Source organism: Andrographis paniculata, unplaced genomic scaffold, assembly GCF_009805555.1.
Source record: "Andrographis paniculata isolate CXL003 unplaced genomic scaffold, ASM980555v1 Contig80END, whole genome shotgun sequence".
Classification (NCBI taxonomy): Eukaryota; Viridiplantae; Streptophyta; class Magnoliopsida; order Lamiales; family Acanthaceae; genus Andrographis; species Andrographis paniculata.
Window position 1 is genome coordinate 3,304,314 of NW_026137618.1, and position 26,048 is coordinate 3,330,361.

The following is a 26,048-nucleotide window of genomic DNA, read 5'->3' on the forward strand; positions in this document are numbered from 1 at the left end:
GATTCATGTAGATATCCTTGTCGAGTTCACTATGAAGAAATGCGTTCTTCACATCCATTTGCCACAAGTTCCAACCTTTATAAGCCGCAAGTGCTAACAAGACCCGAACTGTTGTAAGTTTAGCAACCGGGCTGAATGTTTCATCATAATCGAGTCCATATTGCTGAGAAAATCCTCGAGCAACCAACCGAGCTTTATGTTTATCAATTGACCCATCTGCTCGACGCTTGATTTTGAAGATCCATTTACACGAGATCTGTGTTAAACCTGTTGGTTTTGGCACAGTTTCCCAAGTCTGATGTCTTTTCAAGGCATCAATTTCTTCTTCCATTGCCTTAATCCACACAGGATTTGAAGCTGCTTCTTTAAAGGTTGTTGGCTCATCTGCATCTTCTTCTATTATTACAGTGTTTGCATACTTGGGATTCGGATTCCAAGGTCTTGTTGATCTTCAAAGCGAGGGTGGTGCTTCCTCTTTATCAGCCACGTCTTTTAAACTTGATTGGTGATATACTCCAGTCTGCCATGGGCTTTGTGGTTGAATTTCTTCCATGTCACCATCATTATCAAATTTTATGGCTTCAGTTGAGATGAGCTGAACTTGCGTGGACTCCACCTGATTTTTAAAGCTTGCAGAATCTGATAATTCCTTCTCTTTAGATGACCACCAAGAAGATGCTTCATCGAACACAACATTTTGTGATGTATAGCACTTTCCTCTTCTAGGATCACAACATTTCCACCCTTTTCTTTGACTATCATACCCAACAAAGATACATCTAGCAGCCTTTTTGTCAATCTTACTGCGTAAGTTCTCAGGTATAAACACATAACAAACACAACCAAACACACAAAAATAATTAACCGTAGGTTTGGTGTTCCATAGAATATCAAAGAGTGAAATGAAACTTAACTTTTGTTGAGGAAGCCGATTGATCACATAGGCTGCAGTCCTTATTGCTTCCGCCCAAAACCATCCTAGCACATTCTTTCCATGGAGCATGCTTCGAAAAATTTCAGCCAAATGTCGATTCTTTCTCTCTGCAATTCCGTTTTGTTGTGGTGTGTATGCATACGTAATTTGTCGGCGAATTTGACAGTGTTGAAGGAATTTTAGGAAGTCCTCATATATATATTCTCATCCGTTGTCACTTCGCAAGCATCCAATTTTGCTCTTTGTGTCTGCTTCCACTTCTTCCTTGAAAAATCTGAACTTAGGAAATGTTTCAGATTTGTCCTTCATAAAACCCACATGCATCCAGAAAAATCATCAATAAATGTCATAATGTACTTCATCCCGCTGATTAAGGCTTGTTTGGCAGGTCCAAATACATCTATGTATTAATTCCAGTGGCTTCTTTGCTTTGAATTTCGACTCTTCATATGGGAGCTGATGTGCTTTGCCATATTGACACTCTTCGCACACAATATTTGCCTTCAATTCAAGTTAGGGAAGTCCTCTTACCATTGATTTCTTCATCTTCATATCTAGCTTGGAGTAGTTAACATGACCTAGACGCATATGCCACAACTCAACAGTTTAATTTGACATTGCCTTGTCAATATACGCAGTTTCTACAGACATAACATACACTGATTCTCGTCGACACCCCTCCATAACAAGTTCTCCAGAGACACTGACATTGCAATACATTTTTACATCATTTGGTCCAAACAATACAAAATGACCTGAAGATGTAAATTGTGCCACTAATATGAGATTCTTTTTCATGCCTGGGACATGATATACTCCTTTCAGTGATACCTGGTTTGTATTATGTTGGGAGGGAACTGTAGTATCACCAACGTGAGCTATCGGCAACTTTGTGTTATCCGTTGTCACTACAACTCGGCTTCCTTTGTAGTCTGATAAGTTGACTAACTTTTCTTTGTCTCCAGTCATGTGATTTGAGCACCCAAAATCGACAATCCAATCGATCTCACAATCGCATGCATTTGATGTTGCTGTGAAAGCCGTCTCCACTTCTCTAACGAAACACGCATCAACATCCCATTCTTCTTCAATTTTAGATGCAGCAATATTACTTTCCACATTCTTTTTCTTCGACCAACAGTTCTTTGCCATGTGCCCCTTCTTTCCGCAATTGTAGCATTTTCCTTCAAATTTATTTCTTCCAGGCCAATTTTTCGAAGCTTCTTGATGTGAGCTTCCCTCATTTAGAAAATGTTTCTTCTTATTGTCATATTTGATCCATCAACTGAAAATTTCTTGGAGCTCATTTTGATTTTATTGGCATAGAGTGCTTCTTCATTGTCCTTCAATGAAGCTTCTCCCATTTGGATAGCCAATGCTTCTTGACCAGCAAGAAGGTTCTCGAATTCAACAAGTGATGGTTGAGTAGGCCATCCTTGTACTGCAGCAATGAAGCCCCTGAAGTCCGGTCGCAAACCATGGATTATTATTCTTTTCATTCTGGTTTCCCCAATTGGATTTTCAGGATCGAGTTCTGAAATCTCACGGAAGATTGACTTCACCTTGTGAAAGTATTGAGTGATTGATGTGTCACGTTGTGCAATCGACAATAACTCACTCTTAAGCAATTGCAATCGCATATCATTCCTCTTAGAGAAAAGGATAGCCAACGTTTCCCACGCATCACTTGGAGTTTCGGCATCCCGACTATGCTCCAGCACATCATCTTCAACCGTGGTCTTCAAGGAAAACATGGCCTTTCCAGCCTTTATTTTCCACTTCCGCAGCAAACCGTTCTCATCATCTTCTGGTTTCTTAATCTCATTTCCCTTCACCACCTTCTAGAGATCTTGCCCTTGCAAGTACGACATCATACATGTTGCCCATGTATTATAATTATTGTTGTTAAGCTTCTTGATTCCTCCAACTATTTGAAGATCAGACATATTTGGCTCTGATACCAGATTGTTAAACATTCAAATGCGAAGTTTACACACTAGATTAAGAATATACCAAGGCAGATAAATGCAGATAGGTTTTTATGCTAAATTACGCAACTAAAGTTCTTATTGTTAAAAAATAAAACAAGGGGAGAAATATACTTATAGAGTGATCAACTCCTTGAAGACACGATGGACCAAATATACCCACTAAAGGGACCCAATGCTAACAAAATAGGAACAAACTCAAAACTGACACAATATCAAGTCAAACAAAAAAAAAACAGGAATAAATAAATTGAGGATAAATATAAAAAATAAATTTTGATGTGGTGTTGCTTCTTTTAACATCCCCTCTCAACACCAACATCATCTTTTCAGATGGATCCCCTTGTTGAAGATTCCAAAATTTTGAAGGAATATAATCTTACTACGAAGGGATTCAAAATTCACATAAAGGTTGATTTACGATGGGATGATTAATGACATTCAGTTTATCCAAAAATGGGAGGACCAACTTAAGGAGTTGTCCTATCAGAAAGAATATTAGATTGCTAAAACCAATAAAGATATTGCTGAATTTATTGCACGATAAGAAATTTTTTAATAGTTTCCGTTTTCATAAGGTAGTTTAGAGAAGAAAAAATGGATGCTCAAATCCGCTGAAGAGCGGGTGATAACTGAGGATTTTTCGCTCCTGAAAGGTGACCCAAATGGTGAAAAATGGATATCACCCATCCAATGGAACTTCATTTACCATGCTTTTCCACCAATCCATCAAACAGCTTTCGAAGCGCCTTAATTCTAACTTGTTTCAAACAAGGAGAAGAAAATGCTTAGTTTTGTGTAGGAAGAAAAACTGGAAGACGGATTTGAGCATAGAAGAAAAGAAAGTGAAAAAAAAACACAACTGAAAGAGAGAGCCACAAACATAATCAAATATAGGAGCATATAAACTTCCATTCAAGTCCGAAAGTGGCAAAAATGGTGCTAATATCAGTCCGCAAGGATAGAGAAGAAATCCTGCTTCCAATAAAGTTTCTTAGTTTTATGTTCCACCGTTAAAGGTGATTCGGTAAAGAGCTTCTTACAAAAATATTGGAGTTTTTGGATGTCCAATCCATCCAGATATTTTTTTAGGAGGGGGGGGGGGGGGTTGGGCCTAAAAATCTAAGATGAAGGAAGAGCTCAATTGAAAAAAAAGTATAATGTGCCCGAAAGCCGACATGCTCGGGGCCTAGGCTCCGCCCGCTTTAGGGCCCAGACCAGCCATTCCATATGCATAACAAGTCTGGGTATATCATGCAATATGAGAGATTTATACGGAACACATATCTGCACCAAGACATAGGTCATCCATCCACTGCATAGGGACAAAGGGCTTGCACAATGGGACGGACTATAGTCGAGAACTTGGGGTGAAATGTCAATCTGTGACAATACTACCTCATTTCAAGTTGCAAAACCCATCGTGTGATGCTACTTAAGTGTATTAACGTTGATTCTTGCACCTTTGACATGCCTTTAAATGTCAATCCGTCGACCTTTTTTTGTAAACCCTTTGTGCACACTGAATGTCAGTGAAATTTTCCATAGCTGACCCATATGTAGCCCTTTCTGCCGCTCATCTCCGCACACTTTGAAACACAACTTGTTTCGATTTGTATATTTTCATGCAAAGATCGTCCTTAATGTGGTTCTTTCTGCACGAACAAAACTTTTCTTCCTTGGCGCAACGATACCCTTCAGTGTACTCCTTCCCTTAATGACCCACTTCTTCTAAAATGTCCATCTTCTTTTGGACATACTCATCCGTGACGTGCCACCATCAATGCTCTCCCGCAGAGCAAAACTCGAACAGTTTGTTTTGATTGTCACAACCGCCAAGGCAGCTCTAATACCATATGTAATGTGCCTGAAAATCGAAATACCTAGATCAATTGTCCTCTGTGTGCAAGAAGTTTGGGTATACCATGCAATATGAGAGATAAATGCAAAATACATACTTACACCAAGGCATAGACCATCAAAATACCGTATAAGGACTCGTACACATGGGATGGGCCGAGAATCTAGGACAGAATTGTCAACCAGTGACAAGAGGCCCAGTTTAGCGGAGGCCCAAGTGAGAAGTTAAGCCCAATATTGGGTGGAAAAACCCAAGAATAAGAAAGCTAGCCTAAGAGAAGCTTATGAAGCCCATGAATTGGAGAAAAAAACGTAAGGGCTGTCGAAAATAATAGAATGAGAAGTTATTAAGTAGTGAAGGGATTCATTGAAGAAGGTGAGTGATGGAGAATTTAATAACCCCAGGGTTTTCAGCCGTTGCCAAATCATTCAAGGAGTTTGGAAGTACATAAGTTGTGATCTTTAAATGATTGATGATTCATGAATTAAGGGATTTCGATAGTAATGTGAACAAAGTATTAAAGATACATGAAAGTTATGCAAGTGAAGTTTAAACCTCTCACGGACTATAAAAACTAAGGAATTCATTAACAATGACAATCAACAATAGAAATGACAATAGATCAGGATAGATCCAATCCGGACCCGATCCATTTATTTGAGATCGGGTACAATTAGTCGAATATCGGGTTCGGATCCGGGTCGGGTATTGTGTACCTTTATCAGGTCCGGATTGGGTCTCGGGTTCAAGGATGGACCCTACATGGACCCGGACCCAATTAATATATTACTAATTGTTGATGCAATTTTTCAACAATAAAAAAGTAAAATCCGAAAATAAGAAATTATCTTCGAATTTGATATATTTAGTGCCTGAGATTAGGAATCTCTAAACACTGTAGGATATATAAATAAAATAGGAAAATAAAACTACAGACTGAAAAATAAAGTGGTGATCCCCAAAGGCAATTCTCTTGAATTTGATGTCGATTGAAGATCCTCTACCAGTTGCTGACCCCAATCCTTATATATTCCTCAGAAGAGATGTTTCGGAACCGTCGCTAGCAACCGCCGTCAACCGCCCACAACGAAACGTTTTTAAACGTCGTCTGGCCAGTTACGGCAATCGTCTCACCAACCGCATAACCTAACCAACCAATCCAGAGACTAACTGGTCGCTAGACCAAACGACTCCTTGGTCGCCCAATCAAGCGACCACCCTCTGGTCTTTCCAGACGATTCAATGGTTGCCCCAACCAAGCGACTGAACTACTGTTCACTTAATTAGGCGACTAATTAACAGACCTTCTTCGCTTGGTCCAAACTCCGTATTGGCCGATTCAACCGATAGCGGACCAACCGACTGTGAACCAACCGACTACAAACCATCCCATCCGACTGCAGACCATCCGACCTGTCTATTTGACCACGGACTTTCCGACCTACCTATCCGACCGCGGACCTTCCGACCTGCCTATCCGACCACGGACTTTCTGACCTGCCTATCCGATCGAGGACCAACCGACCGGCATGTCCGACCGCGGACCTTTCGACCTGCCTGTCCGACCGCGGACCTTCTGATCTGCTTATCCGACTGCGGACCAACCGACCTGATCAACCAACCGCGGACCAACCGACCTGAGTGCATATTTTCTTCTTTTCCATCCAACTTCGTATCCTAACTTCCTTTAAGATCCTGCTATCATTATTATTATTATTATTATTATTATTATTATTATTATTATTATTATTATTATTATTATTATTATTATTATTATTATTATTATTTGTGCGTAACACTTGCCTTATCCGCAAGACTCCTAAGCGTCATTTCTCATAATGTTTAGAAGTTAACAGGCTATCAACCGAGGCCACATCAGCCTCAGATCCGACCTCCATCTTTCGAGGCTACGTTGAACCCGACCTCCATTTATCGCGGACTGGTGCTGGCCTGCGCGTTGGTCGATCTTGCACTACCATTTCTTCAGCACCTCCCCCTGACAGAAGTCGTGATCGTTTTCTCTGAAAAAAGATTCTAATCTCCCTGCCTTGGATGCTAAACTGGTCAGATCTTAAACGTCTTGGGCCGTTAAAGCCTCCCGCAGTTGTGTATGCATATTTCGGACCACCAAATTGGTCATCTCGCTCTCCTCAATGATTGTCGGGCAACGCCCCTTTATTAATCGTATCCGCTCTATGAATTGATAGGCGGTCTCCTCCGGCATTTGCCTGATCTCCAGAAGGTCTGTGAGTGAGACTGTTGGAAGAGGATTAAAGAACCTTGCATGAAAGGCTGCTTCCAAACCTTCCCAGGTTTGTATTTGTCCAGGTGGTAGATCGACAAACTCTCATAATTGTGCTATGAACCGACCCACATGCTCTATGGTGGAGGATCCGTCTTCTCCTGAGAAAACATGAAAGTCTGGCGGTTGATAATTCCTTGGGAGATGATACTCATTGATGATTCTCTCTGGAAATGGCCTTTGATACGCCGGTCGATTCACCGTTTGCGGGTTCATTCCGAAATGCACCCGCAAAACTTGAGCGATCTCCTCCAGATCTACCCTGGGTGGAACAGAATCTTCCCTAGAGAAGGCTGGCTCGGCTGGGATGGGATTACGAATCTGATCTCCCAATCTTTCTTCTCTAGGGACGTTTGGCTCGGCTGGGATGGGATTATGAGCTTGTGCCCCCAACCTCTCATTCAGCTGGGTATTATCAACCCTCGGTCCCAAAGGAACATTATCTGGGAAAGTTAGAGGGGCCTTCCCTATATCTGTTCGGTTGAAAGTTGTGATGCTTGGAAATGTACTATCAACATATGATGGCCCTGCAAACGTTGATTCTGGAAAAGTTGCCTGAAAGCGAGAAGGTGACAAGGCTGTAGGCATGTTTGAATGTAGTGTGAATTTAGAGAACGCCTGATCCAACATGTTCTGCATTGAATTTTGTTGCTCACGCAACATGAGGTTTTGCTGCTCACGCAACATGTTTTGCATGACCAAAATTTGCTGATTGTTCAATTGTTGAACATAAGACACCAAATCGGTAGGTACTTGTGGTGCTTCCCCTGCATTCGGCATAGCAGGTGGTGAAATTGTTTCTCCCACCGGTGTTGAAGATGCTTGAGGTTGTGAGCCTGTCATATTGATCTTTCTGATGATTCGGCCGGACCTCAGTCGTATGAAATTCTCTGTTGATGTAGGATCAACAATCTTGCCTTTCTCCCACTGTGGTCGCCAATTTGTTGATGCAATTTTTCAACAATAAAAAAGTAAATTATGAAAATAAGAAATTATCTCCGAATTTGATATACTTCGTGTTTGATATTAGGAATCTCTAAACACTGTAGGATATATAAATAAAATAGGAAAATAAAACTACAGACTGAAAAATAAAGTGGTGATCCCCAAATGCAATTTTCTTGAATTTGATGTCGATTAAAGATCCTCTGCCAGTTGCTGACCCTAATCCTTAAATATTCCTCAGAAGAGATGTTTCGGAACCGTCGCCAGCAACCGCCGTCAACCGCCCACAACGAAACATTTTGAAACGTCGTCTGGTCGATTACGGCAACCGTCTCGCTAACCGCATAACCCAACGACCAATCCAGAGACTAACTGGTCGCTAGACCAAACGACTCCTTGGTCGCCCAATCAAGCGACCACCCTCTGGTCTTTCCAGACGATTCAATGGTCGCCCAAACCAAGCGACTGAACTACTGTTCACTTAATTAGACGACTAATTAACAGACCTTCTTCGCTTGGTCCAAACTCCGTATTGGCCGATTCAACCGATGGCGGACCAACCGACTGCAAACCATCCCATCTGACTGCAGACCATCCGACCTGTCTATTTGACCACGGACTTTCCGACCTGCCTATCCGACCGCAGACCTTTCGACCTGCCTATCCGACCACGGACTTTCTGACCTGCCTATCCGACCGAGGACCAACCGACCTGCCTGTCCGACCGCAGACCTTTCGACCTGCCTGTCCGACTGCGGACCTTCCGACCTGCTTATCCGACTTCGGACCAACCAACCTGCCTGTCCGACCGCGGACCTTTCGACCTGCCTGTCCGACTGCGGACCTTCCGACGTGCTTATCCGACTTCGGACCAACCGACCGGATCAACCGACCACGAACCAACCGACCTGAGTGCATATTTTTTTCCTTTTGTGCCCGACTTCGTATCCTAACTTCCTTTGAGATCCTATTATTATTATTATTATTATTATTATTATTATTATTATTATTATTTGTACGTAACACTAATATATTAATTATTTATATATATATAAAAGATAAGTTTTAATAATATAAATTATATTAAAAATATGTTTTTAGTTTAATTTATTTTTGTTTTATTATTTTATTATAGTATTTTTGAATAAAATATATAAATTTTAATATATGTCAAGTCTGGGTCCGTGTTCGGTCCAATTTTAAATTAAATTTAAGAGTTGTAAAAGATTTTTTTGGATATGTCGGATCTATCCGGTCATGTCGAGTATTGTTCGGATCGGATCCGGATATGATCAAATTTGGGTATAATTGGGTCCAATTCGAATTTCGGGTCTAACCATATATATTTGGGTCGGATTTCGGGTCCGGATGATCATATCCAACCCATTGCAATCCCTAATCAACAATTAACACTCCCAAAATTTATATATATATATATATATTTATTTTTCATTGTATTTCCCTTTCCTTATTGTTTACTTTTTCAAAATTTCTTTTATGGTTTTTTCAATTTTATTTTGATTTCGATTCTTTATGTATTTTCCATCTTTTATTTTCAAGTTTTAATGATATTTTTATTTTTAAAAATCTTTTCGAGTTTTTTTTGCTAATTTTTTTTCCATGCACATGAAATATTCTCCTTGAAAATTTTCTAAATTACCTTAAAAGACCTTTATCTATTTTTCAAACGATGTCGTAAAAATTAAAAATATTTAAATTTTCAGATACAACATATATAAATAAATATTAATTTAATATTTTTTATTTTTTATTTTTATATATAATTAAAATTCTATAAAAAAATTCAAACAAACTAGAATTAAAGTAAAAAATATAATTAAGAAGAGCATAAATAATTGCTTTAATTAATAGAACCACTTTTATATTGATTTTGGACTTATTACCAAATTGATTAATGGAAGTCGTTGGAGGGTAAGTGTGACCGAAGGAAGGAATACGAAGGCGTTAAATAATTAATTATTAAGCTTGAGACGAGAGATCGTAGTTGGTGGGAGGTTGGAGCCGGGGGTAAAATCGTCTTTTAACTCACATAGCTATGCAGCAGCAGCAGCGTCTTTAATTCAAAGCATCGGGAGGTCCGAATTTCTCATCACTCCCAAATTCCCAAAATCGCTGGCAAAGAATTTTCGATAAAACCGGCGGACATTTCCAGACCACCGTTTCTCAGATTTGCTAGACACGCAGGAGAAGCGAGAGAGAATGGCGGACGCCGCGAACCTGGAGGATGTTCCATCTGTGGATCTCATGACGGAGCTCCTCCGCCGCATGAAGTGCGCCAGCAAACCCGACAAACGCCTTATCCTCGTCGGTGCGCTCTCTTTTGACCTTGATGGCTGCTCTTGTTTATTGTCTGTTGGTTTTTTCTTTTTCTTTTTCTTGTTGGATTTACGGGTTTTTGGGGCTGTCGACGGTATCGGATTCAGATTGGAGATTTTGGTTGAGCGCTTGTCGCCTGCGGGAGATTTATGGAGAAGCGTTGAGTTTTGGAAGTAGGCGTTGAGAGGGCATTTGGATTGATTAATGAGTAGATGTTGGATGTGACTGTCCATTCTTTATTTAATTATTTATTATTTTGTTGCGATTTTGATTTCCTGTTTTAGTATTGTGTTGCGAAAGCTCAATTTGTTAAGATGCGGCTTTGTGGGAATTCGATGAGAAAGGATTTTTCATCTTATTAGCTCTGTTCTGCCATGGGTTGTAATTCTATGTTTGTGTCTGGAATCAGCTCTCTGTGCATTTGAGGATTGTGTAAATTATCTGTTGCCCCAAGTAGTTCTCAAGTTGGTTATATGAGCACTGTTGGTAGGTTGGGGGAGAAGACAGAAATTGGTATTACAGCTCTGTATGAACGGCAATTTATCATTTTTATTGTTACAATATGGGGTAATTTAAGTTTTGAATGAAGTTCAGCTAGTACACCTTATGGTTCTTAGAGAATCTCTGAATTTTGTAGGAAATTGGTAGTAGCAGCACTGTATGAACGATAATTTATCGTTTCTATTGTTAGATTAGGTAGTTTAACTATTGCTCGAATATAGGCTTGTATAACTTATGGTTCTTAGAGAATCTCTTAATTTTATTTTATTGGGATCTATGATTAACGAATTTTGAGGAAAATCACAAACAGACCAAGATCCAATTACTATTCATTTCCTGGGGAACATAGTACACTTCAATCTCTTTTCATCCATTCATATATTCGCACATTCGAAAGCACATACTCTTTTATAGAAGTAGGCTTTGAGTTGTAGGTCTCACTTGTTTCATCCCTCAAGAAGTACTTGCCAGTGCTGAAACTTTCTCCGATGGTTTTGTCAATGGATTTTTAGTGGCTTATTTCATGAATCAATTGCAGGTCCACCAGGGTCTGGGAAAGGGACTCAGTCGCCAATCATTAAGGATGAATTTTGCCTGTGCCATCTGGCCACTGGTGATATGCTCAGGGCTGCTGTTGCTGCGAAAACTCCCCTTGGGATTAAGGCCAAAGAGGCTATGGAGAAGGTATGTTCCAAAATCTATTGCTAAAAGTTTGAAATGCTACGTGGCTAATTATGATAATTTGTTTAATATGTGGTGCTTTTGCAGGGTGAGCTTGTTTCCGATGATTTGGTTGTTGGAATAATTGATGATGCGTTGAAGAAGCCCTCTTGTCAGAAAGGTTTTATTCTCGATGGATTTCCAAGGACAGTTGTCCAAGCACAAAAGGTCAACAGTCGATTATACCTGTTTGGGATGTCACTTGTTTATATATTTAATATTAGTGCTTGAATGTCTTATCGAAGCATCTTCGATTTGTTGGTTTCCGTTTATATTTCAGCTCGATAGTATGCTTGAACAACGTGGAGTTAAGGTTGACAAAGTTCTAAACTTTGCCATTGACGATGCCATTTTGGAAGAGAGAATCACTGGTCGTTGGATCCATCCTTCAAGTGGCCGTACCTACCATACAAAGTTTGCACCGCCTAAAGCTCCTGGTGTCGATGACGTAATGACTAATCTTGCGTCTGTGTGGAATTTCTATCTGATTGGGCTCTGTTATTCTTAATTGAAATCATAGAAACCCTGTTCTGTAGGTTAATTGTAGATATTCAGATTTGGCTGAGGGATAATTCTGAATGAAACATCATTAATATCTATTTTTTTTTTTTTTTTCCTCAAGGTCACTGGGGAGCCTTTGATTCAACGTAAGGATGACACAGCTGCTGTTCTCAAGTCAAGGCTTGAAGCTTTTCATAGGCAGACTGAACCGGTATGGCTTCTATTGGATTGTTCTGATGCATATTACGCTAACTTGCTTTTCTATTGGCTTTTTTATACTGTTACCAGTCTTGAAGAAGAAAAGTAGAAGCTTAAATGTTTTTACATCTGTATGCATCTTATAATATGCGGGCATATGTTCTTTGGTATTTTATCTCTAGCTTCATTCTTTGAGTTTGATCTAAACCATTGCTGTTCTTGATACTAATCTATATCTGGTAGAATTATGTTGATAGTGCTTGTCTTTTTGGGGAAAAAATTTGTGTGGATGGTTATAGAAAATTGAATTTCTGTAGCGTTTCCTGAATTAAAGATGAAAAGTAAAATAAGAGATTACGAACCAGCCAAAAACTGTACTTTGATTGCTAAACTTTTTTGGGACGACACTACACTGAACGATCTGAGTGTTGAGTTTGATTGAAAATCACATTAATCGGGATCTGCAAGAAAAACTAATCAAGATTCTATCATATCAGCATCTTTAAATTCCTTCCAGATTACTTAGTTAATCCCCATTTCTGTAAACTACTCATTCAGCTCTTTTCTAAAATGGCAGGTTATCGACTACTATAAAAAGAAGGGCATTGTGGCAAACCTTCCGGCTGAGAAACCTCCTCCAGAGGTCACAACTGAAGTTAAGAAGGCCCTCTCTTGATTGTAGGTCTCCAAGATTTCATTTTTGCGGGCAAATAATAAAAATATGAACTTAAACTTGTTTTATTGCCATTTACTGATGAGATGATACTGAGAGGCTCCAACATTGTCTGTTTTGGTTGAGATGAAACACCAATTAATTATGCTTTTGTTTTTTATTTATTTAAATGACTTTTTAGAACAATTGTGCTTCTGTCAGCAGCTTATGAAATGGCTAATGAATTGATTTTTGAGGATTCTGATGAAGCAAGATCTGGGTGTAAGGATTTTACTGATGAAATGTTGTAGTGTGGATTATGTTGTGATGGATGAGGTGAATCAAAATATGAGCATTGTCGTACGATTTGGGGAACAAAATGTCTTTTAGGTGACCTTTAGGAGTATACCTCTACTATCTATGCCAAAGTATTGTTGGGATTCTCGTTTGCGGATATATAAACAATGATTTAATTTTCCTAAAAGTTTGAGCTTTTAGGTGAGACGGTTATTAGCATCAGACATGGTATCAGAGTCTGGTTAAATCTCGAGTTCGAGCAAGTTACGCATAGCCAAAGTATAACTATGCTTTTTTCCTAGAAATCATTTTTAGCATGCAATAAATAAATTAAAAAGCGAATGAAAATCGGCCACCAAGTTAATGAGGATTTTGATGTTGGAATATATTTTTGATGTGTGGAGAGTTGTAAATGGAGTATGTATTAATGTATACATTAAAGATGATCAATCATCAATATTTTAAGGGTTTGTATAATAGGCAAAATAGTATAAAGTCTTATTGGGTGTGTTTGTTTGTGGGTTTGGGTTTTTGGATTTGGATTTTTTAATAAGTTAAATTTGAATAGTTGTTTGATGTGATATAAACAGACGATGACATTGTATTTTGAATGTAAAATAAATTTGTAATATAATATAAAAAAATTTTGGAGAAAAAAAAAATTTGAATAGTAAGAATATAACCTTTCTGTTTTCTTCTTTGACAACAAATCCCTTCCCATCCCCAAGTTCACAACCTTCATCCTTGCCGGAAAACTGGCGACGGCCTTCAATTCCTCATAAAGTATATTTGGGTTGAGGAGGTTGGCTATGGGGTCGTGACATTTGAATTGAAGTTATTTTAATTGCAAATGGTGTGATTGTTTCTTGATGAGTGACTTGTTGGTGTAGTTATCAGTAATTGTTTCTTAAGTGCATGTATTTAATGGTGAGATGAACGACGTGGATTTTATAAATCAACAATGAGATGAATGACATCTCATTCGACTATTTTCTACTCTCAGATTAAGGGTGGGTTGGAGATAGTGGTTGGTGATGATGTAGACGATAAATGTTCGTTATCGTGTCCCAAATATTTTCTAAGCAAAAACTCACTAGGGATATAATGATTCATTATAGCTAAAAATTACTACAGTAAGTGAAATTTGAAGGGATGACAAATGTTCAATATTTTCTAAAGCACGAGTAAGTAATATAGAATTTTAGTTTAGTATCACAGAGTTTTCAACAAATTACGAAATCTAAAAGGAATCTTATGCTATTTAATCTATATACTCCCATGTCTTGTCTGCCAAATTTATTTTTATTTTTTTTCCCTTAAATTAATTCATTACTATATTTGAAAAAATAAAAAATTCACTATTTAAATATTACACTATATTTATTTATAATAAATACTGCTCACTTTATTACATCATCTCTCTCAATTCTCTTTAATTAATAATTAATTTTTTAAAAATACCTCAAATTATCCTTTTACTTTTTCAATAAAATATATACCCAAATGGGCTAATTTTCTGAACGGAGAGAGTAATATTATATGTGGTACGAAAATTTCTAATGTTATATTAAAATAAATAGAAAACACTTCCTTGTTCAAAATGTTATTCATAAATAATAACATTGGATTTTTTCAAAGAATAAAATTTAAAATATTTTATCCAATTTATTTGGATGATACTTGTATAATTAAACACTAACATGGTTACTTAATACTTCCTCTTTAAGTCAAATATAATTAGTAAATAAGTAAAAAAAATCTTAATAAAAATAATTATGATATAATAAAAATAATTATAAATTAAGATTAAAATGACTAAATAATTTAATTAAAATTAAAAAAATTATAAATTATAAAATTACAAATTATATGGAACGGACGGGAATGAAAAATATGGACACTTATGTGAGACGGAGAGAATATAAGATAAGAGATTTGAAGTAATAAATATAATACTATAAAAATATTTTATACGTTTATAATAAAATATGAGTGTATATTATTAAATTTTCCCATATTTTTTCAAGAAAGAAAAACAAAAAAAACTCATAATATTCCAATATGAATGCAAGGAAGTTTATATATCACTTGAAATTTAGTTACAATTTTTTTTCCACAAACCCTAATTATTATCCTCCTTATTCCTTTGCACATTGTTTTACTCCTTCCTCTCGTAATTTGGGTGGCTACCAGACGATATATGATGTCATTACAAATTTGACATTATTTATATTAATATTATACAAATAAAATATATGAATTAATAACACACACGTAAGTTCAGGATAAGATCCATGGCATCCTAGGCGTCTCTGATTTCTCTCCTCCATCTTCTCGACGACATCCAGTATCTTTCTTGCCCTTGGAATTAATCTTCCCGACCAGCTGCAGATCCAATTCCGTCGCAATCGAATCTCTTACTTCTTGGGTTTTCTCGAAGACGCTTCAGGCTCCTAATTGTGAGGTCCTGTCGTGCTGCCAAGGACATCATTAAATCCTCAGTATCAAACCAAGTTCCTGAATAGAGAGAAAATATATCTGGAGATCTGCTCCGATCGAAGACAGTCGTCAAGCAATAATTCCAAAGATGGATCTCCCGCAAGAAAAGGCCCTTTAAAATAAGAGATGAAATTGTTGCTGTTGGTCACAGACAGAGAGCCATGGATTCTGTCACTGTTGCTGTTTATTCAAGAAAAGCTTCAATGGGGAAGAACACTGTGGTGGGGTTGGAAGATGCTTTAGTTCAAATCAGATGCAAACTCACAGGACTGGGATCCAAGCTAGAAACATTTTCGATTCTTGGAATGGGTGGTATAGGTAAGAATATATCGGTTCTTGTTTGCATTATTGAATTTGGAGGAAATAGGAAAGAAAACTGATATATTGTAATAGGCGGAGTCTTGAAAAGGCCGGAAATGAAGGTGAAGATTACAAATTACGGTGAAGTTTGCAAATTATGATGATGATTTTGACACAAATTTTGCATCCAAACTAAGTGCATCGTGTTCGTCTAGATGAGGTGAAATTATTGATTCCTTCGACATTAAAGTTACTTTGGAATCTTCAACGTTTAAGAATTTATCTAAACTCTCCACTCAAGATTTATCTCAAGATATATAAAAGATGCCAAAACTCAGGGCGATTGATTTCTTAGAAGGAATCCTACCTGATCCTATAGCCATTGATATTGAGAGGAAAGATTATATTGTCCTAAATAATCTTCATACTGTACTTGGAATATATAATTTCAAGTGTACCAAGGAAATCATTGATCAAATCTGGAATTTGAGGAAGTTGAATGTTTCTTATGAAGACGGATCTAAGGGGGGAGTGAAACCACTGAGCTTTGCTCTGTGTAATCTTGAGCAACTACATAAGTTTGAATCGCTGATGATTAGAAATTAAGAGAACACAACTTTCGTAATTTGCTCAAACAATTGTCTTAGAACAATTGCAACCGAGTCTTGAACGACTTCATATATATATGGTGGCGTGCAAGGGTTAGAGTGGGAGCCTGTTCAAGCTGAATGGTCGAACTTCCCTATTCTTGAGAGGCTTTAGCTTACTGAACTACGGTTATTTGGAGGAGATCCCTTGAGGCATCGGAGATAAACTAACATTCCAATCAATTTTTGTGATGGATTGCAGTGAGTCTGTCTGTCATTGGTTCGGAAAAGAAAATATGGAAGGAGCAGCATGAGTATGGCAATGGGACTGCTATTGATGTTATTGACAGAGAATGGTCTGTCCGATAATCAAATTGGTACTTTCACCGCAAGAATGACAGAGGCTGCTTGTCAAACTTTTGCTTATTCAAGATATCTCTGGGAAAGTCTCGAGAAGGTTGCTCGACATGGCAGCCACTCTCTAAACTCAAAATATATGGAAGCTGTGGAGGAAGCCATACATTTTCTCAAAGTTTTTCACCCAAGGAAGAGCCAAGAAATGGAAAGTTTGCTCCGCAAAATGGCCCTGGCTACGAATAAAGAGAATGTTGTGATCCATAGACTATGCTCGGAAACTTTGAAGACAACTCACAAGGTATTTAAATATCAACACCACTCACTCACCATAAAGTACAATGTTTTTTTCCTTTTCCAATTATGCCTATTTAATTTCTTGCAAATTGATACGATTTTGTCTATTTGCCAGAAGAATCAACAGACAAGATGGCAATCTATATATATATATAAACATATCTTTTATTTGTTACAAATATTTTTCACTGCAAGAATGACTGGGGCTGCTTGTGAATCATCCGGTTATTTAAAATGTCTTCAGGAAATACTTGAGGAGGATGCCAACAAGGTTGTGATTTTCAAGACACAAAACAAGTCGAAGCTATGGAATAAGAAATCCATTTCTTGAAGGACTTTGTGAAACATTTTCATCAAAGTAAAAGCCAAGAACTGGAAAGTCTGTTAAACGAGATATCTCAGGCTAGCTGTCTACAGAGGAGCAGCTACACTAGGACATTCGCGACTATGTTAAAAGATCGTTAGAAAAGATCAACTTCATAAAAATGGGCGTTGTTGATGTTGGTTGACTCTTGTATATAAATAAATAATGTCGTGTGTATCTTTTCAATGTTTTTATACATTCTCATCTCCGGCATCTCCCTGACATGATATCAATTCAAGTTAAGTGTATCGGTTCGAAATGGTATTAGTTAAATGCTCACTAAATTTCATCTTTAATTTGAGGATATAACCATTAAAAATTATGAATTATATCAAACCAATTCATCATTTTAAACAAAGTAAAATTACATATAAAGAAATTTAATACAAAGAACATTTAAAATGAGGGCGATGGACATTATTTAAAGTTCATATTAATCACACATATTAATTCTTATTCATGAATATAAATTCCTAATCGAGGGTTTTTTGTTCTTTTTTTTTTTTCTTTATCTTTTCAAAGATTATGAAAAATTCTATCAAGAATAATGAATAGAAACACTTTTCGGACAAATTTTCATTATTGAAGTTGCATATAAAATAGGATATTTCCCCATATTTTGTATGCAACAATTTAAATTTAAATTTAAGAACAAAATTTGTAGCAACTTTTCAGAAATTAAAAACAAATATGCTACTTAATAATAATTTCATACTTCTAAGATCCAATCTATTATTGCAGGATAAAATATATACAAAATCAATCATGTTGCCAAACTTAAATTCATAATCTAAAAGTAAAGTAGAGAATGGAAATTTCTAATCTACAAAATCAATCATGTTTGTTTGGAGGTTTGGATTTTGAGTTGAGATTTGAATAGTAAAAATTTTGAATTTGATTAGTCGTATGATATGATATAAATAGGCGTTGATGTGATGTTTTGAATATAAAATTGATTTTTACTATAATATAAAAAATAAAAAATAGATTTTGATTTGATGTTTTTTAAAGAAAAAAATTGGATGAATAGTCCACGCTATATTCAATATAGTACCAACCTTTTATTCAAAATATTACATGATTTCTTTTTTAACGCTTATCACACCTGGAAGATAACAAAAGTCTTATATTCACATCAGGCTAAGGAATAAATAATTCCACACTGTACCTAACCATAAGATATTTTTCCAACCTGACAAATAATAATGAACATATTCTAATGAACAAATCAATAATAAACTGACAAGTGGAGTCAATAATCAAAGTATCACTCCGAATGATTACTGTAAACTTCAGATTAAATTATATCTCCCCTACTTCCACCTTCACTTTCACTTCGATCTGAACAATTTTGTTGCAGAAACAATATCGAGAGCTTTTGATCAGACATGGCTGTTGCTGCTTATGCATCGTTGGTTTCTCTTACTCATGTCCTCGACAATCTCCACTATCGCGCCCGCTTTAATCTCCCTCGTGCCGACATCAAACAAGTCGAAGAACTCAGGGAAAATGTCAATTCCTTGCTGCAATTTGTCGAGCGTCATTCGGCAAGGAAGAGCTCTGAGCTTCGACGTCTGTGGAGACAAATGACTGAGGCTGCCGCTGAAGCAGAAGGTTCCATCAACTTCCATGTGGTCCATCTGCTCCATGTGAGATCTCAAGGAGAAACGAGTGATGCTTCCAACTTCTCAGCTTTCTGTGAAGAAATGAAGACATTGATCAAAAAGTTTTGCTCCATCGAAGACAAGCTTCCGGTGATTGACGGAGGGGAGGATAATCAAGCTCAAAAGCAATCCAATTCTGTCGTTCCCTCTGGTGGTTCGTCTTCAGCTTCTTCGTATGTCAGCGATCTTGTTGTGGGACTGGACGAGCATGTAAACGAGATCAGGGAAAAGCTGGTCGAAGGTAGATCTGATTTCAAAATTCTCCCAATTGTTGGGATGGGCGGTATTGGTAAGACCACTCTGGCTAAAATTGTCTTTCAAGATAAGTTTATTGTTGAGCACTTCGATTTACGTATTTGGCTTCCCATATCTCAACAATATAGTGCTAAACAAATTCTTAAAGTTGGCCTTGGAGAAAAGGCGGGAGAAAACAAAATATTTGAAAGTTTAGATGAGTTGGGAACTAGATTCTACCAAAAATTGTTCGGTAGAAGGTATTTGATTGTTATGGATGACATGTGGTCAACGGGAGCTTGGGATGATTTACGGAGGTATTTTCCCAACGCTGGAGATGGAAGTCGTATTTTGTTAACAACTAGACTCTCAGACATGGCTGCTGCTTTAGGATCTTATGATCCACATCGATTAACCTTTTTAGATGAAAATGAAAGTTGGAGATTATTTTGTCAAAGTGCTTTTTCACAAAAGGGTTGTCCATACGGCCACTTGGAAAAGTTTGCAAAGGATATCACAAGAAGCTGCAGAGGCCTTCCTTTAGAAATTGTTGTCGTTGGCCGTTTGCTAGCAAATTCTGATACGACTGCAAAATATTGGAATAATATTTGGAGAAATATTAGTTCATTTGTTGATTTGGGAGACGATGACCATTGTATGAACATACTCTCTTTAAGTTATGAGAGCTTGCCCATTGAACTCAAAGTGTGCTTTTTATATATGCGAGTTTTTCCTGAAGATGGAATGATTTTTGTCTCGGAATTAATTGACTTATGGATTGCTGAAGGATTCATTAAACCTGTAAGTGGTAGACGTTTGGAGGATATCGCGAGCGAGTATGTAAGTAGCCTTATTGGTAGAAATCTAATATTTAGCAAGGATGAAGATCAATGTGGTATTCATGATCTTCTACGGGATCTTTGTTTTAGAGAGTCTAACGAAGAATGTTTTCTCCAGTTTCCACGAGTACAAAGGGTTAACCAACTAAAAGGCATTTTTTGCAACCATTGTTGTAAAAAAGTCAAGGACAGTGAAGGGTTACATGTTTTAAAACCATCTTATATCTTTGGATCGCCATCACTAGATAATCCTCGTCTTTGTGATGCTTGTAATAAGGTGTACTCGCATATTACAAGACATAGTTTGGTAAGGATGGCAATTTACAAAGATCAGGAAATTTTGCAGCCAACAGAATTGCGACTTCTTGATTTAGATGTGCAAGAATTGTTGTCTCCTTCGACAATATATTTACTTTGGAATCTTCAAAGTTTAGACATTGAATTAAACTCTTCTTCACCTACAAGTTTTCCGGCAGAGATATGGGAGATGCCACAACTCAGAGAGATTCGATCTCAGAACCAAATGCTTTTACCGAATCCTACAGACACTGATATTAATGGGGTAGAAGTTCTTATCCTTAATGACCTTCACACTATACATTTAGCATGCAATGTGAAGTTTACTAAGGAAATCATTGATCGTATCCCAAATTTGAAGAACTTGAAAGTTGCGTATCATCACTTCGAAAATGAGGAGGACATGGAAGATTTGAACTTTTGTCTATGTAATCTTGAGCAACTAAAAAAGCTTGAATCACTATCGATACGGTTTTCCTCGGAGAGCATGACCTTCCCTAAATCACTAAAAGAGTTGTCCTTGACAAATTGTAAAATGACATGGGAAGATATGTCCATTGTTGGTTCATTGCCTAGTCTTGAAAAACTGGAGATAAATGGTCAGATACAAGGTGACGATTGGAAGCCTGGCGTCGGCGAATTCCCTTGCCTGAAAAAGCTGCAAATACATTATACTCGTTTACGGCGTTGGGAAGTTGGTGCTGAAAACTTCCCAAAACTTGAGCACCTTCTACTCAAAGGATTGTATTCACTGGAGGAGATCCCTTTAAGTGTTGGAGATATACCAACATTGAAATCAATTGTGCTGAATTATTGTAGCGAATCTGCAGCTGACTCGGCAAAGAAACTGTGGGAGGATCAATACGAGTTTGGTAATGACATTAGGATTGATCTTTTCAATATAGACAGGGTCTCGTATACAGTTGGTACGTCTACTGCAAGTATGACGGCGACTGGTTGTAAATCTTTGGCTACATTCAAACATCTTCAGCAAAGACTCGAGGAGGTTTCTGAGCTAGGCCGTAATTCTATAGACGAAAAACAATTGGAAGTTTTGAAAGAAGACATTGATTTCTTGCAGTACTTTGTCAAAGTTTTTCATCCGAGTAAAAGCCAAGAAATCGAGAATTTGTCAAGTGAAATAGCTCAGGCTATCCATAAAGCAGTGGTTGTGATCCAGAGGCTACACTTGGAAACTCTGACACCTATATTCGGTAAGATCATCTTTGAAGATGTCGGGAGATTGTTGGCGATTATAGACTTCATGAAAAGAGAGTTATCGGTGGCTGAAGCGGAAGGGAAAGAAGACAAATATGAGAGCCTTCAAATTGATGTCACTGACAATGATGTAACATTATCGTATGATATCAAATCATTGAGAATAATCTATTTGGACATGACTGTTATTGATGGAGATTTGAGAGAATATCGAATCAATTCTGTGACCGCGACAATGGCGGAGGCTGCTAGTTTACTTTGGTCTGAATTAGCTTGCATCGTGGAGCTGTTCCGGAAGGCTTATGAACTCAGCCGCCGTCATCTGAACGTAAAGAAAATGGAAGAGGTCGAAGAATCCATCAGTTTCTTGCAGGATGTTGTCGAAGTTCATCCTGAAAGAAAAATCCAAGAAATCGAGAGTTTATCATGTAGATTTGGCCATGGATTCGATGTGCCAAGGCTTCGGGATTTTGAACTTACTTGGCTGAGATCTCTCGACAACATAGCCGATGAAGACATCAAATCCCTCTTGAGAGATGTGGAAAGGATGACAAAAAAAATATGCTCTATGAAAGATGCGTTGTTGGCACCAAAAGGGGAAGACAACTCTACAGATGATGAAGAAGATGACTATTGTTAAGGTATCTTTTTAAATAAGGCTGATTAGTTTCATGAAAAATTTATTTTATTTTCATTTAATTTCTGATGTACGCTAATATGATAATCTGTTTGGTTATGATTTAGTAAAAATTAAATTTAAAATACTATTTTAAAAAACTTTAATAATAATTTTTTAATGAATAAGATTATATATAATATTTAGGGTGAATTATATATTCAACACCTGAGTTTTAATAAATTTGTACGAAATCCCTGTATAGAAAGAATCACTTTAAAACACCTTCTGTTATTGATATTTTGCGGACGTCCTTTTTTTAGTAAAGGAGTTAAATAAATTTTAAAATGACTGTTATATCCTCCTATTTCATTCCTTTTCATGAAATTAATATAATTAATTAAGAGTAAATTATATAACAAAAAGCGCAATATATCTTAAATACCTTTTTGTGAAACTTTCTTGTCCTGATATTTAGTTCTAAATAAAAAGCGCAAAATATCTTAAATAATTTTTTTTGCATTAAATAAATAAATAAATAATTTATTAATCTTTCATTTTATAATATTTGAAGACAAATTGTTGTTGATTTATATATATATATATATATTTTTGGATAAACTGTTTTTTTAGTCCGTGAGGGACCCTTTTATCATTTTAGTCCCGTAAGCAGAACCTGTTGCAAACTAGTCCCATAAGTGAAAAATTTTCGCTGTTTTAGTCCTCCGGCGCCGGAGACGCCCGCGTGGCTCGCCGGAGGTGACGTGTCCCCCAGGTCAGCGACACCTGGCGGACACGTGGATTTTTTTTTTTAATTTTTTTTGAAACTTATTTTTAATTTTATTTATATATTTTTAATTTTTTAATTTGATTTAATTTAAAAAAAATTAAAAAATTGAAAAAAATAAATAAATCCACGTGTCCGCCAGGTGTCGCTGGCGGGACACCTGGCGGATACATCACCTCCGGCGAGCCACGCGGGCGTCTCCGGCGCCGAAGGACTAAAACAGCGAAAATTTTTTCGTCAGACTAGTTTGCGACAGCTCCATTTACGAAACTAAAATGATAAGGGTCCAGTTTATTTTTTATTTTTTATAAAACTCAATGTATATTTAGGTTTTTATTTGGAATTTTATCTAAACTTTTCATTAACACAAAAAATTTTAATAAAAAATAATTAAAACAATTATTCCATTCCATTAAAACAAATATTCCATTCCATTAAAATAATTAAAACAATTATACCCAATTAATTAATTAATATATCTGATACACAATTAAAACAAAGAAAAAAACAAATAAACCAATTGCGATTATCTATATGCCATTCCCCCAATTTCCAATTTTTCGAATGGGGATTGAGATTAGGGTTCCGAGTAGCATTCAACATTCTCCAGTGATCAATGCATTCTTGGACCACAAATTTGGCTTTTGGTCGTGGATGTGAATTTGAAGGTATGAAATTATTTTTGGTCTAGAGAACTTGTATTGGGTTTTTTGAACAATGCATTTCCCTGACATAAAATACTTTCTCCGGTGTCATTTTTGAATAAATATATGTATAATTTTGTCGGGATTGAGATTTGTTTGGGATTACTTTAATTTATTGCCAGGAATTTTGGAGAGGAGCAGCGTAGCTTTTTTTTTTTTTTTTTTTTTTCCTTTTTTATTTGTTCGGTGAAGACTCGTGTGGTGGTGGTGGGGTAAGGTAATATACTATTTTTTGTCGGCCCCTTTTAATATTCAGGTTTCAATATGGTGGAGGAAGAACGTAGTGTTGAACCGATTGGGGAGGGAGTACAAAATGTTGAATCACAAGCGGGGACTGAAGCAACTACAAAAACGAGCACGGGGAGGAGGAGGGGGCTGCTACGGATTTTGGAGTGGCGGGCAATGATGGAGGATTTTGGAGCTGCGATGGGAGGGTGGGTGGTGATGATGGTGGATTTCCAAGTGATGGTGATGAAATGCTAGGCGTTGGTGGAGATGATGCTAATGAGAATGACAGTGTAGTAAGTAAAGAAAGGCATCACAGTGATTCTGAAGATCCATAGTGGATGTATGACGATTTCGATGGTCCTTCTGATGATGATATTTTGGCTAAGAAACCAGGATCATCATTGTCTTTCAGATTACATGCATTAAGATTCTCTTACAAGGCGAGTCAACCAAGAATATCACCGAGAGGTGCCATTTGTTCCCAACCAGATTCATGATTGTTCTAAAGGATTGTGAATGTGTGGCTAGATTGAAATGTATGTGAATAGCATGGTCTGGCTTTGTATGTGGTGGGGGAGTTTTGCGTTTGAATTTTTGGTCGGCATGTTAGGGTGATATCGTAAGATATTGGCATGTTGTTTGTGTCATATTGAACTATGTTTTTTTTGTTATTTTGAACTATGAATCTGGAGGTCATTTCTATGGATGATTTAGTTGCAAATATATTGCATATTGACAGGTTTGTATTGATGTAATTTCGAACTATGGTATTTGTGTCATTTTTAGATTGACTCGGGTGCAAATATATTTTATATTGATATATATGCAATAATATTATTTTTAACTATGTTGTTGTTGTTGTCATTTTCACTTCTTTTACAACAAGTTATAGATTTTTTTATTGGTGTATCATGACAATGCAATTTAGGACACAAATGAATACAATGAAAGAATACTCAGATACATACCTACTTACACATTACCACACATATGACAACAATAATAACAATACAAAGATATGTAATCAACCAACATTTGAGACAGATCCAAATGAGCAACTGATAGGGCTTTCTGGATTATGCCGGAGCAGTGAAATGCTTGCATGAAGCCCAGTAATATTGTGATGTCCAATCAGCCTCTGACCAGGTACCCACCCTACTGTAAAGTACATAATTTGAAATGATGTATATTTGTTTAAACTTGTGTTTTTCTCAATGATGGATGCATGACTGACTGCCTCTGTTGATCAATCGACTGCTTAGAGAAAAAACATACAGTAGACATTATTTTTGTCTTTTTATTAAATATTTTGGAATTATCTTTTATCAGACACGCACAAACCGCGCGTGATTCAACATTCCGTTAGTTGTAGACAGAATAGGGGTTTTATGCATACTTTTTCAAATCACAATGATTAAATAGGCAAAAACTTAAATACAGGGGATTTTGTGCAAAAATTAAATAACACAAGTGCCTGAAATGGAATTTACTCTAATATTTATTGAAAATTTATAAAATACATTTGTTTACTTAAAAGAAAAAGAGATAGAAATATCATATTATTCCGGGATCCATCGTTTTGATCAAACACCTATTAGTGTTCATATGTTGGCAATGTTGTGGTGGAAATTCAAAGTTTTTCGCTTTTTAACATATCAAGAATCGGGACCAATACGGTGCCGATATTAGTTATGGGCATGGCGTTGATATGATCTTACATATGTTGAGATTGGATGCAGGGATTAAGGCGGCTGTGCTGAAAAGCACATTGCGTGTTGTCTGATAGTATAAAGTATTATTACAGACAACACATTGTATATGCTA

At 36.9% G+C, this 26,048-nt stretch overlaps 3 protein-coding genes across 5 annotated transcripts; all 3 read left to right on the top strand.

The window, feature by feature from the left end:
* The first annotated feature begins 10,119 nt into the window (after positions 1–10,119).
* On the top strand, positions 10,120–13,198 carry LOC127241116 (adenylate kinase 4). Its single transcript, XM_051260019.1, has 6 exons — positions 10,120–10,359; positions 11,407–11,552; positions 11,637–11,756; positions 11,869–12,036; positions 12,211–12,300; positions 12,865–13,198. Exons 1-6 carry the CDS (start codon positions 10,251–10,253, stop codon positions 12,961–12,963), a joined length of 732 nt encoding a protein of 243 aa, XP_051115976.1. The 5' UTR covers positions 10,120–10,250; the 3' UTR covers positions 12,964–13,198.
* A 2,317-nt stretch (positions 13,199–15,515) lies between these two features.
* On the top strand, positions 15,516–17,910 carry LOC127241106 (uncharacterized). 2 transcript variants are annotated; one of them, XM_051260005.1, is made up of 3 exons: positions 15,516–16,053; positions 16,885–17,277; positions 17,518–17,910. In XM_051260005.1, exons 2-3 carry the CDS (start codon positions 16,933–16,935, stop codon positions 17,602–17,604), a joined length of 432 nt encoding a protein of 143 aa, XP_051115962.1. In that variant the 5' UTR covers positions 15,516–16,053; positions 16,885–16,932; the 3' UTR covers positions 17,605–17,910. The 2 variants fall into 2 exon arrangements, with proteins under 2 accessions (XP_051115962.1, XP_051115961.1); XM_051260004.1 differs by having other exon boundaries at positions 15,516–17,277.
* A 1,056-nt stretch (positions 17,911–18,966) lies between these two features.
* LOC127240826 (putative late blight resistance protein homolog R1B-17) lies at positions 18,967–25,018 on the top strand. Of its 2 annotated transcripts, XR_007836366.1 has the most exons (3): positions 18,967–22,530; positions 23,874–23,960; positions 24,253–25,018. XR_007836366.1 is itself a non-coding variant. In XM_051259643.1 (2 exons), the coding sequence occupies exon 1, from the start codon at positions 19,026–19,028 to the stop codon at positions 22,527–22,529; it is 3,504 nt and encodes a 1,167-aa protein (XP_051115600.1). In that variant the 5' UTR covers positions 18,967–19,025; the 3' UTR covers position 22,530; positions 24,253–25,018. The 2 variants fall into 2 exon arrangements, 1 of the variants encoding a protein (XP_051115600.1); XM_051259643.1 differs by lacking the exon at positions 23,874–23,960.
* Positions 25,019–26,048: the final 1,030 nt, after the last annotated feature.

Coding starts and splice junctions, on each gene's coding strand:
- LOC127241106 (XM_051260004.1), top strand. CDS start 16,933: ATGAGTATGGCAATGGGACTGCTATTGATGTTATTGACAGAGAATGGT. Junction 17,278..17,517: donor CTTTGAAGACAACTCACAAG/GTATTTAAATAT, acceptor AAATGTCTTCAG/GAAATACTTGAGGAGGATGC.
- LOC127240826 (XM_051259643.1), top strand. CDS start 19,026: ATGGCTGTTGCTGCTTATGCATCGTTGGTTTCTCTTACTCATGTCCTC.
- LOC127241116 (XM_051260019.1), top strand. CDS start 10,251: ATGGCGGACGCCGCGAACCTGGAGGATGTTCCATCTGTGGATCTCATG. Junction 10,360..11,406: donor CAAACGCCTTATCCTCGTCG/GTGCGCTCTCTT, acceptor AATCAATTGCAG/GTCCACCAGGGTCTGGGAAA. Junction 12,037..12,210: donor AAGCTCCTGGTGTCGATGAC/GTAATGACTAAT, acceptor TTTTTCCTCAAG/GTCACTGGGGAGCCTTTGAT.